This window comes from Marmota flaviventris, chromosome 2 (genome assembly GCF_047511675.1).
Source record: "Marmota flaviventris isolate mMarFla1 chromosome 2, mMarFla1.hap1, whole genome shotgun sequence".
Taxonomy (NCBI): Eukaryota; Metazoa; Chordata; class Mammalia; order Rodentia; family Sciuridae; genus Marmota; species Marmota flaviventris.
In genome coordinates, this window is record NC_092499.1 from 113,060,954 (window position 1) to 113,073,602 (window position 12,649).

General features: G+C 37.4%; 1 protein-coding gene across 1 annotated transcript in view; it reads left to right on the top strand.

Annotated features, from left to right (window-relative positions):
- The window catches only part of Iqch (IQ motif containing H), a 195,495-nt gene that overhangs the window by 10,172 nt on the left and 172,674 nt on the right, over positions 1 to 12,649 (top strand). The window contains exons 2-3 of the mRNA XM_071607335.1: positions 2,293 to 2,415; positions 3,627 to 3,718. Of these exons, the coding sequence (XP_071463436.1) occupies positions 2,293 to 2,415; positions 3,627 to 3,718 (215 nt within the window). The remainder of the gene's footprint in view (positions 1 to 2,292; positions 2,416 to 3,626; positions 3,719 to 12,649) is intronic.

Genomic DNA, 12,649 nt, shown 5'->3' on the forward strand with positions numbered 1-12,649 from the left:
AGTTTTGCTCATTTTATTCTTGCCACCATTCTGAAGCAGCTGTATCATCCTGTTTTACAGATGAGAACACTAAGCCTCTATGAGGCTAAGTAACTTTCCCAAGTTCAGTTCAATAAAAGAGAAAGTAGGATTCCAGTTCATATCTCTCTGGCACCAAAGTCTATGTTGAATCATTTTCATACATATTACCCCTTTTATATTCAACAACTTGTAGGACTAGCATAATTTTCTTTTCTTGACAAAGTAATTAGGGGGTTCAAAAAGACACATGAAGGGCTGGGGTTGTAGCTCAGTTATAGAGTACTTGTCTCACAAGCATGAGGCACTGGATTCGATCCTCAGCACCACATAAAAATAAATAAATAAAAATAAAGACATTGTGTTAATCTACAACTAAAAAAATTAAAATAGCATATGTGGAAATCATGTGAATAATAAGTATTAAGAGCTGGGAGTTGGGGCTGGGGTTTGGCTCAGTGGTAGAGTGCTTGCCTAGCATGTGTGAGGCATTGGGTTCGATTCTCAGCACCACATATAAATAAATGAAATAAAGGCCCATTGACAACTAAAGGAATATTTAAAAAAAAAAAAAAGCTGGGAGTGATGTTTGGCTGCTTTTTATTGAGTTGTTACTATGTACCAAGACTATTACATATTACCTCACAACTCTATAAAGAAGTATTGATAGCCAGACATATTGGTGCATGTCTGTAACCCCAGAGACTTAGGAGGCTTAGGCAGAAAGATTGCAAATTCAAGGCCAGTCTTGTCAACTTAGGGAGACCCTGTCTCAAAATTTAAAATTAAAATACAAAGGACTGAGAATGTAGCTCAGTGGTAAAGCATCCCTGGGTTCAATCACCAGTACCAAAAAAAAAAAAAAAAAAAAAAAAGCATTGTTTTCCATGGGAGGCAGACGAAAAACAAAACAAAAAGCTTCGGTATCCTGATGAGTAATCCAATTCAATTTGACTCCTCCAGCAGCTGACAAACATGATTACAGGAAGATCCACAGCTACAAACGCCACAGGAGAGGAGAGAAAGCTAATGCATTAAAAAGATGGAACCAATAAAAAAATAAGGGCCTAAAATGGGCCTTGCCCTTGGACTGCTTCTTTGTACTTTCCAAATGTTTTCAAATAATAGATGGTAAATGAGTTTGCAAGCAGTAATTGGGACAAAACAATCCAAAGAAGTATACCTTCATCCTTAGTGCCTACAAGCAAGCAGTAGGTGTGTTCAGATATCAATCTGTGAGCCCCGAAGACTTAACATGACAGTGTGCAGAGTACAAATGACCAGATATGTCTGCCAGATGGTGATGCCCGTCAGTGAAAAGATGCACATTCTGATCTTTTGAATACAGTACTTGGCTCCATGGGAACATTCCCAAATAATCAATAACATAGGCTACATCAATGTATGAGTCCAGTTATACAAACAGAGAAAAGGTAACCATTTCAAAAATGCCTTTAGCAACCCAGTCTGCAGATTGTTATTGGTGTGACTATTGCTGAAGCAGGTGTTGGGTTCATAAATTTGCATAACAAAATGTTTTTCTTGTGGCAGCAGCCCATACAATAATTGGTGCCATCTGTATTTATCTGAAGTTGAGTTTCTAATATGAATGCAAAAAATCTTGCACTTTGTAATTTCATAGTACCCATTTGATTCTGGGTGGTGCCTGATGTTGGAGAGATGTTCATCATTTCCAAAGAAAATGCTCATTGAAGGAAAATGTTAAAGTAATAACATATGTTGCTTTTTCTTCATGGATCATTTTCATTTCTCACTACATCAAGCAAAAAGCCCCCACACCTACAGAACTGCTTCTTCAGGGCAGCAAGTAGGGAAGATCCAGCTAGGATGGAAAACCAACAGCCCCTGTCAACACATTTACGATACTCTTGAAAGGCACGACTTCCCCTAGGTCCTCTCTCCGCTGGAAGCATTCTGTTTTCTAACCTTAACCAATCTGGAGCAACTGGAGTTTAGCACGAATATATCATCACCCACCTTTACCAACTGAGAGAGCAGAAGCCATTTAAGTTGCAGTTTTACTATTTCTAATGAGAGAAGTAAAACAGAAATTGCATTAAAGCTTTATTCTCCAAACTCTGGGAGACAACGATGGAATAGTCTAAATAAAGAATGTCCTAGAATCTTAGAGGTTGTCCTTTTCAATGAATACCTAAATCAACTCTGTGGCTCTAGCAATTCAAGCCCATTACAGAACTGTAAGACAACTACTAAAAGCATTCTTTCACTATTCTATAATTTTTCTATGTACAGGTCCATGAAGATCTTCATCAATTAAAGGATAAATTAACAAAATTCCCATCAGAGCAGAAAGGAGAGACTCTAGACATTCAGAATCTTGAAACAGCAATCCAAAGGACTGAACTGGGGTTAAGAGTAAGTAGAGCTTTAGTATTGAATAAAATACTGGAAGGAGAAAAAGTAGCATCTAGAAGACCTTGTGTGATTCTGTAACAGAGTTGGATTTTCAGGTGGTCATTCGCATTCAGGTTTTTTTTTTTTTCTTTTTTGCTTTTTTTTGATAATGGTTCTCATTAGCTAAGATTTACATCCTGTCAGATTCCACAAAGAATTGAAGGAGGTGAAATGTAAGATTCTTTGCAGTGGCCACTTCTAAAATGAGGCAGAAAGACCGCAAATTCTAAAATGTGGTCTGATAAAAAGAACTCAGAGTCCAAAAAATAATTACTATAGATCTAACAATATGTCTAAACAAAAAGGATTCATACTAAGCAAATTTACTGGGATTCTAAAAATTAAGGGTTGAGTGTTCCCATTAAATATTTTGAGCTATTCATTTTTGTTAAATCATTTTGTTAATCAAGTGGTTAAAACCAAAGAAATGTACCAATTGGGGGATGGAGAGATAAACTAGTTAAGAGACTTCATCATTATAAACAGACCTAAGATCCAGGACAATCCAACCTTCAGACCAGGATAATGTTCATTTATGAAGCCAGCATGTGTCAGCCAGGGGGGCCCTCCTCCAACTAAGGTCCCTCTCCATCTTCTAGACCTCTGCCTTTCAGTGGTTCTATTGCTTCAGACTTTTACTCTACTATGTAATCAGTTTTGTCACCCAGCTCCTGAGGCTGTGAGAAATGTGGTGTATTTTGTATCCTCCTCAAACTAGCACATCATTGTCCTATTTTACCTGATGGTGAGAGGGCTGGACCCAGCTGGAGTCTTTGGGTTGACCGTTTTAAATTATGCTACCTGAAGGCCAAATGCATTCTTTCATTGCTTGCTTGAAGTCCCTGTAAGAGAAAGACGTTACTCCATGTCTGTATTGCCTTGTAGATTCACCTGGCTGAGCAGTCCGCTGACTACTGTGCAGTTTCATTTGTGAAAAATGCTACAGGTCACTCAAGCTTTAAGTCTCAGTTGTTTATTAACGTTTTTGAGGCTAGTTGAAGTCATTTGGCCTTGAGATGTCTAATGACACCTTAGGCATGGAATAACACATAGCATGTTGCGTTTTTTGGCTTAATTACACGATTCAGAGTGTTAACCTAATGAAACTAAGTAATTTAGCTAAGGATCTTAAGTCCACCATAATGACCTAAACTTTGACTTTTCTGTAACAGATTCACATTGAGAAGTATTTAGATGTTGTAAACCATCATGTATTAGTGACTCCTATGAATGAGAACTTACAGTCTTCTCTGGCTTCCAAATGGTAAGTAAAAATATCCATATTAGGCCCAAATTAAAAAAAATTAAAAAGTAACTTCTTTTCCCAGGTGAGATGACTATAAAGGCAAGTTTTTCTTGGATCACATTTTTCTCCTAATTTTAGCAAGTTTTGCATAGGAAGTGGCCGAATGTGGACTCTAATGAAGTTGATTGCAGGTTCCTTCTATTGAGTTCTTCTTGACCCCATAACAATTATTTCAGGGTCTTAGATTTTAGTGTTACTCTGTTTTTTTTTTTGTTGTTGTTGTTGTTTGTTTGTTTGTTTGTTTTTAGTGAAAGGTATTTAAGATTCAACTCCTAAAGGAAACATTTTTACTTAACTCATTTTTACACTCTGAACATCACCTGATACTTTATTTACAGTTTTTAGAATGTTACATATGCTTGTTATAAAGATGATTTTGGTGTCCGTGGTAAAAATAATAAAGCTTGCTGAAATATCCATTATGTAATACATCCTTAAAGATGAGTTCTTAAAATTAGGATTGAGTTTACAAAGAAGTGACCTTGCCTCACTGGACTTTCTTACATTGGCCTCCTTAATGAATGAATGAATAAATGTAGATTAAGCTGTAGTACTAAGCTTAAAAACCCTGTGACTCTCTCATGTTTTATATCTGTATCAAGCATAAGTTGTAACATGACACTAAAGTTACATTTCAGAAACAGTGCACAGGGAGTCATGGAAAGCCACAGTCACAGCCAAATCTCAGCACTCAGTATTGGCAAGCAGAGCTTTGTGGCATCAGTGCCAAAGGTACCCATCATCCTTGTTAGGGACATCCCTTCCCTGGTGTTGCTATTTCTCTCCGGACCTCCTTGCAGACACAAGCATCTGTCATCTCAGACGACTCTAGATGCATCACCATTTCATTCTTTCTGCATAGATGACACTTGCATTAGTTATCTATTGCTTTGTAACAAATTACCCCAAATTTAGTGGCTTATAACAGCAAATCCTTACCTCATAGTTTCTATCCTCAGGAATCTGGGCACAGCTTAGTTAAGTACCTCTGGCTCAGGGATTCTCAAAAGATTATGATCTCTAAGTGTTGGCGGGCAGTCTCCTTTGAAGACTTGTAGGAGTGGGAAGGGCAGGAGGGTGAGGGACAGGAAGAGATCTGCTTCCAAGGTCACTCACATGGTTACTGGAAGGCTTGGTTTCTCAACATGTGCGTCTCTCTCAGCTGGTGACTTGAGAGGGATTTACAAAGTAAGAGAGAGTGCCCTACGTGGAAGCCAGTAGTTCTTTTGTAAACTAATCCCAGAAGTGATATCTTGCCGCTTCTACCCTATTCTGTTGTTAAAAGTGGAACCATTGGTTTAGCCCACACTCCAGGGGAAGAGATTACCCAAAGGCATGGATAACATGGGTGAGAAACACTGGGGGCCATGTAGGAAGCCACCTACCACTACAGTCTTCTATATTCATGTTCCAGCTTTGATCCATCTTCTCTATTAAGCTTTCCCTAACCTCTCCAAACTATTTCTGAAGTTTCGTAACATTCAGCACCCATATAAGTTCCTCAGCATACATCACCAACTATCTTACATTGATAGTTACTTTTGTATTGTCTTAAGAGCAGCGACCGCACGCCTGCCAGGCAAGCGCGCTACCGCTTGAGCCACATCCCCAGCCCCTCAGTGGTCCTAGTTTATCATAGTGTCTGGCACTTGATAGGACCTCAATAAATGCTTACTCTTGATGATAATACTTTATCCTTTTATTTCTTCTGTGGATAGTGCATGAAGTTTACTTATCTATATTACATCATTTGATCCTTTAAATAACTGTGTCATAGGCTTGATAAATATTATCCTTATTTTATAAATGTATAAAATGAGGTCATAGAGTTTAAAGGATTTGACTAAGATTTTAAAGTTATTCTCTCAACTCTCAACATTCTCTTCACTAATTGAAATCCTCTTTTCATATATTAGAATCGTTAGACAAAGTCAAAGGATTAAACATTCAAGTGCAGAGACAGGAATGGATTGTGTGTGATTCAGTTCTGTCATATTTCTTAGAAAACTGGAGAGCTTTTAAGTAACTAACCTCTGCCTTTCTGGCAAATTCCTGGTGTGTGATTACATGACATGCTGTACATGGGGAAGAGGAGAAAAGTCTCCCAGAACTCCAATCTTTAGCTGGGAACCTAGAGAAGCAGGAAGGCCTGGCAATATTAAATGATAAGGGCATCATGATACAGGAATATTATCTGTCATCAATAGTCCTTTCTAATAATTGACACACTGACTCCCAGTCTCTACCAACTTCTGGGTGTATAGTGAGTCTGAAAACTCATTCTCCTCTCCTCCCTCTTTTTCTTACTTTGGCATCTTGAACCAGGCCATCTTCTCAGCCCACATCTAATTTAAATCAGGAGGTTTTAAGTGAATCTGTACTTTGTGGTAGCAGAATGGCTGATGCTCTATGGAATTCAAAAGAAGGTTGCTGCCTCAGGATCTGTCTAATCCGGGAGAAAATCTCAGTGCAAATGCCAGCGCATGGTGGCACATGATTAAAAGGTGATATAAGTACAGCAGGAAATCAGAATATGGAGAGGTTACTAGGGGCTTCCCTGGTTTGGGAAGGTTTCATAGTAAAGTAGTACTTGAGTTCAGGTAAGCAGGAATGGAAAGGGAGCTCTTTCTGAGAAAGTGGCATCTTGAATCAGGCCATCTTTTCAGCCCACATCTAATTTAAATGAAGAGGTTTTAAATCTGTACTTTGAGGAACCACACAGGGAATAAACTGCAGGGGGGGCGGTCTGTTCAACTGGGAAGACCAGTAGACTTAGAGGAGAGAAATGGGGGTGGGGAATTAAATAGGGAGACAGACTGGGCAAGAATAAAATATAAATTTATCTTTTTAGAAAGGAGGAAGTCATTGAAGGTATTTGTGTCAAATTGTGACAAGGTGAAAGTGACATTTTATAAAGATTAATCTGGAAAAGCTGTATGGGGGGGGAATAATAGTCTAGAGATCGACAACCAGTAGATAGATCACCACGGTTACCCATACATTCACTTAATGGTTTAGTAATAATTAATTTATTCAACAAACATTTATTAAACAGTTTTACTAAGCATGATGTTAAATACTGGAGATGTTAATTAGCTGTAGACCTTGTTGTGATAACTCAAAGTTTAATCTGGAACATACAGACCTGGACAAAGATGATAGTAAGAGGGAGTAAAAGAAGAGGTTGATTTGTGATATTTGGAAGACTCTCAATTAATAGACTCAGGAATGACTCTAAGATGTAGGGTCTGGGGCACTGAGAAGGTAGAGGAGTCATTGATCTAAAATGATAGCTAATGGAAACCTGCTTGGGAAGGAGGGAGCCACGTTTTGTTAGAAACTCCTCATGCAGATGAGGCTTGGTTTGGGGAAAGATGAAGCAGGAGATACTCAATTTCATTAAGTTCTAAGTCCCAGTAGGTTGAGATAAGGAGCTAATAAAACCAAGGAAATAGATAAGGTCACATACCAACCTTTAAAAAGTCTTGGAAACAATGAGGCCAGAAGTCAGACAGATAAATATGCATTTATATAGCATGTTAAACTTTACAAAATGCTTTCACATACATTGTCCCAAACCATTCTTAAAACTCACACTGCAAAGTAAGTGTTGTAATTATCCCCATTTTACAGCTGAAGAAACTAAGATTGAATAAATTGCACAGGATCACATGGCCAAGAAATCTGTAGGAACTCTAATAAAGCCTAAATTAAGATATATTTTGCCATATAAATGATACTATAATTGTGTTTTCAAGTTATTCTCAATATTTAAAAATTCTTGGAAGAAATAATTATCATTCTAATTAAAACTTCAAAAGTATGCTCTTGACTTGAGTTAAACAATTCAATGAGACAAAATGTGCTAATTAAATGTTTTTGTTTTTGGTCATTTATATCCTTAATTTTTAAATTTGGGACTATGACTTCAGATAGATTAGAAACTATGTCTTGCAAATACTCTTTGAAAACAAAGAATCTATAGGAACAATTGCAAAAGGGATTCTTAGAGAAGAAAATATTGAAAGTTACTTTACCAACTCAGTCTGCAATCAATATTCTTTTGGCCAGTAGGGGGTCTGCCACTGTGTGGAAATTCTGCTACCCAATTGCTATAACAAGCTAAAGTAACCTTGATACTGGGATTGAATGAGGACTAGGACTTAGAAGTCAGGCTGGCAGGAGCTGTCAATATCTGCTCAAACTCTAAGGGCAGGAAGGGGAGACACATAGTAAGAACTGTTGATCTCTGTTGTTCTGTGACAGCAGAGCACAGTTCCTATGAGTAACTGAGAATCAGTCTTGCTCAGATATAAGACTTCACTGTCTGTGGACACCAAGGAAACTGGAAGAGTTCTTTCCAAATGACTACTACCCCTGGGTACACCTATAAAGATGAGGTAGAACTTGTGTACAATAATTATTATCCTCAGTGACATTGTGATCTTTGTCTTCCTTGTCAATATTTTCACCACATTTGACAATGTGCAGAGGACTTCATTTAAATATGAGAGGGGAGGGGGGAGGGAGGGAGAGAGATTGATTTACCTGCCGAGGAAGATGAGGCTTAAATAGACCAGTCCCAGGTCACACAGGTGGTTGGTTGATGGTGAGATCAGACTCAAGTCCAGATCAAATGTCTGGAATCTAGTACTCTCCTCTTACTTCACAGCTCTCTGAAAACTACAAAGCCTGTTTTTCACAAAAGATTGTTTTCCTTTTAAGCAAGTATTACTCAAAGGAAAAAATCTTGCAGTTTTGTCTAGTAGAGCTGAAAACCAAGTAGGCACACAAAGGGATGATAATGGTTGCAAGCAAATGCAAGATTTTCCTGGCACTCATTCTGAAAACAATGATAAGGACCTTATCAAAGTAGCATATTTTCTCCAAGGAGCTCAAAATGTTTTTGTATTGTTTTCAAAACAGGTTTCACTATTGTCCCCACTTTGGCAATGATTCTTCTTCTGTGTCAGAGCGTGGCTCTTCCTCTTAACATTGCCGGGCTTTCGCAGATTTTATTGCTAGAGATATCTGCTCACACTGTTCTTAATGACCATGCTCTGCTTATTGACACTGGGAGGGTGACTACCATCTGTACCAGCACTATCAGAACTGCACAGAAATCTTCATTTTATACTCTGTGGTGCTGGTATTTAGAAAAAAATAAACAAGAACAAAGAAAATAAATAGTGGTGAGAAACAGCGACAGGCAAAGAGGCTTCTGTTGAATGGTCAGTATAGGTTAGAAGGCACCTTGTCACTCAATTATTGGAGCACCTTGGATCCAACCCATACTGGTTTGTTCCAGTGCAGTACACAAATCCCAGTAATATAGAATATGCCTACCTGCTAGTGTCCACACACATGCCCACACACAGAGGGGGAGAGAAGGGGGGAGAGAAAGACAGGGTAACAAAGTGTCAACACTTGCTGTGCTACATGAGGGGCATCTGGATGCTCACTTTTTTCACTTTTTCTGTGATTTTGAATTTTTTTAAACAAAAAATAACATTTTAGACAATATCATAAAATTAAAAAATAATAAACTGGAGAAAAACCATTTGCAACCGATATGACATCAAAAATTGCTAATACAGGGCTGGGGCTGGGGCTCAGTGGTACAGCACTCACCTAGCACATGCGAGGTCCTGGGTTCGATCCTCAGCACCACATAAAAATAAATAAAATAAAGGTAATGCATCCAACTATAACTAAAAAATAAATATTTTTAAAAGATTGCTAATACTGTGTTCTTAAATACAAAGAATTCTAGCTGCTTCCCCCCACCCCTGCTCGCCCCCCCCCCCACAAAAAAAAACCTTGATATAGGAACAGGACATAAAATTGCAGAGACAGAAATTCAAATAACCAGTAAATATATGAAAAACTTTAATGTCATTGGTAGCTGATAAAATACATATGAAATAAAAAATGTTTACTCTTATTAGTAAACCAGAGAAATTCTAGTTAAACAATATATTACTATTTTTTCTTTACAAATAAGCAAAACAGACCTAATATTTGGTGCTGATGAGGGCACAATGAAATGGGCATATTTTTGTTCTACTGGTGAAATAATATAGTACAGAGTTCCTTTTTTAAAAAAAAATATTTATTTTCCAGTAGAATGCATTTTGATATGTAGTACACAATGGAACACAACTTCTTATTCCTCTGGCTGTACATGGTTCAGAGTCACTCCACTAGTGTCATCATATAGGGTAATAATGTTTGTCTCTTTCTACTATCCTTCCCATCCCTACAACCCCACCCCCGCTCAACTCCCCTCTACACACACCAAAGTTCCTTCATTCTTCCCTATCCCCCCACTCCACTATGGATCAGCATTCACTTATGAGAGAAAATATTTGGCTTTTGGTTTTTTGGGATTGATTTATTTCACTTAACATGATTTTCTCTAATTCCATTCATTTACCTGCAAATGTCACAATTTCATTCTTCTTTAAGGCTGAGTAATATTCCATCATGTATATGTACCACATTGTCCTTATCCATTCATCTGTCAAAGGGCATCTAGGTTGGTTCCATAGTTTACCTATTGTGAATTGAACTGCTGTAAACATTGATGTGGCTGCATCACTGTAGTATGCTGATTTTAAGTCCTTTGAGTGTAAACCGAGAAGTGTGATAGCTGGGTCAAACAGTGGATCCGTTCCAAGTTTCCTGAGGTATCTCTATACTGCTTTCCATAGAGGTTGCACCAATTTGCAGTCCCACCAGCAATGTATGAGTGTACCTTTTCCCCACATCCTCGCCAGCACTTATTGTTGTTTGTATTCTTGATAGCTGCCATTCCGACTGGAGTGAGATGCAGTCTTAGAGTAGTTTTGATTTGAGTTTCTCTAATTGCTAGAGATGAAAATTGCTAAACATTTTTTCACATGTTTGTTGATTAATTGTATATCACTTCTGAGAAGTGTCTGTTCAATTCCTTAGCCCATTTATTGATTAAGTTATTTGTTTTTTGAGTTCTTTATGTATCCTAGAGGTTAGTACTTTGAGGTGTGTGTGGTAAAGATTTTTTTCCCATTCTTGGGCTCTCTCATCAAGTTATTGTTTCCTTTGCTGAGAAGAAGCTTTTTTGTTTGAATCCATCCCATTTATTGATTCTTGATTTTACTTCTTATAGCAGAGTCTTAAAAGCAATTTTTCAACCTAAGTGAAAAGATTTTAAAAGTTATTTTTTATTTAGTAAGCATAACTCTAGGAATTATCCTAGGAAATAAGAAGAGATACATATGAATCTCTGTGTATGTTCATGTTAGTGATAAATCTAATCATAATAAATATGGAAAACCTTCAACATCCCTAGTAAAATAATGATTAAATCCCTTACAACACATCTGTACATGTATTACATAGCCATTAAAACTGGTATTATGGAAGAAATGTTAATGACATGGAATATTTATCACAGTACCTATTGAGTTGAGTGGGGGAAGCAGGATATGAAATTTCATTTCAGTCAATTCTCAATATCTAAGTTCTCTTTTAAATATGTGATCCATGTGAGTAAAAAGATTTAAGAAATGCACCAAGAGACTTTCAATTCTGGAAAGATGGTGTAGATATTCTTCCTCCTATATTTCCTGCTAAGTCCAATTTAAATGCCTGGAAGTTATATATAAAACAAACTTAAGAAGACCTTGAAAGGTGCCGAGAAGGAGGCAGACCAGCTAGGGAACTTGGAATGCAAGAAACAGGACCCCAAGTTCCCTGACTCGTCTTTTTGCCTGACATAGCCTATGTCTAATCTATACCATTTTCTTTCTCTCCAATAATTTCTTTTAACATTTCTTGTAAGACGGATCTCTGATAACAAATTACTTGAGCTTTTGTTTGTGTATGTCTTTATTTCTCTTTCACTTTTGGAGGATACTTTTACTGGATATAGAATTTGGGGTGGGCAAGTTTTTTCTTTCCATATTTTTAAAGTTTTGATCCATTCTTTTGTTGCTTGCATGGTTCGTAAAGAGAAACCCCATTTGATTCTTTTTAAAAATTTTTTTGTTTTAGTTGTAGATGGATAGTATGCCTTTACTTTATTTATTTCTACGCAGCACTAAGGATTGAACCCAGTGTCTCACGTGTGGTAGGCAAACGCTCTGCCACTGAGCTATAGCCCCAGCATCCCCAACTTGATTCTTATCTTTGTGCTTTCTCTATGGTTTCTTGCAAGATTTTCTCTTTGCTTTTGGTTTTTCAAAGTTGAATAAAGAAATGAAAACTGTGTTTTATTTGTTCTGATTAGTTAAACATGACAGCAGAATGCATTTTGACACATTGTATATACATGAAGCACAACTTCTCCTTCCTCTGGCTGTACCTAGTGCAGAGTCACACTGGCAGTGTAATCATACATGTAAATAGAGTAATAATGTCCATCTCATTCCACCGTTCTTCCCATCCCCACGCCCCCTCCCCTCCCCTCACCCTCCTCTGCCCAATCCATAGTTCCTACATTATTCCCTACCCCCCACTCCATTGTGGATCAGCATCTGCTTATTAGAGAATACATTTAGTCTTTGGTTGGGGGTTTTGGCTTATTTGGCTTAGCATGATATTCTCCAGCTCCATCCATTTACCTGCAAATGCCATAATTTCATTTTTCTTTAAGGCTGAGTAATATTCCTTTGTATATATGTACATTTTCTTTATCCATTCATGTGTTGAGGGCATCTAGGTTGATTCCATAGTTTAACTATGTGAGGTGACAGATATTTTTATTTTTAATTTCATCAAAATTAAAATAAAGCTAAAAAATATCAAAACTGTTTAAATTAAAAATTTTAAGATACTAAATGACATGCATATGCTCATTCTTACAGTTTTACTCTGTTTTTACAGTGTTCTCCCATGGAACTGTCC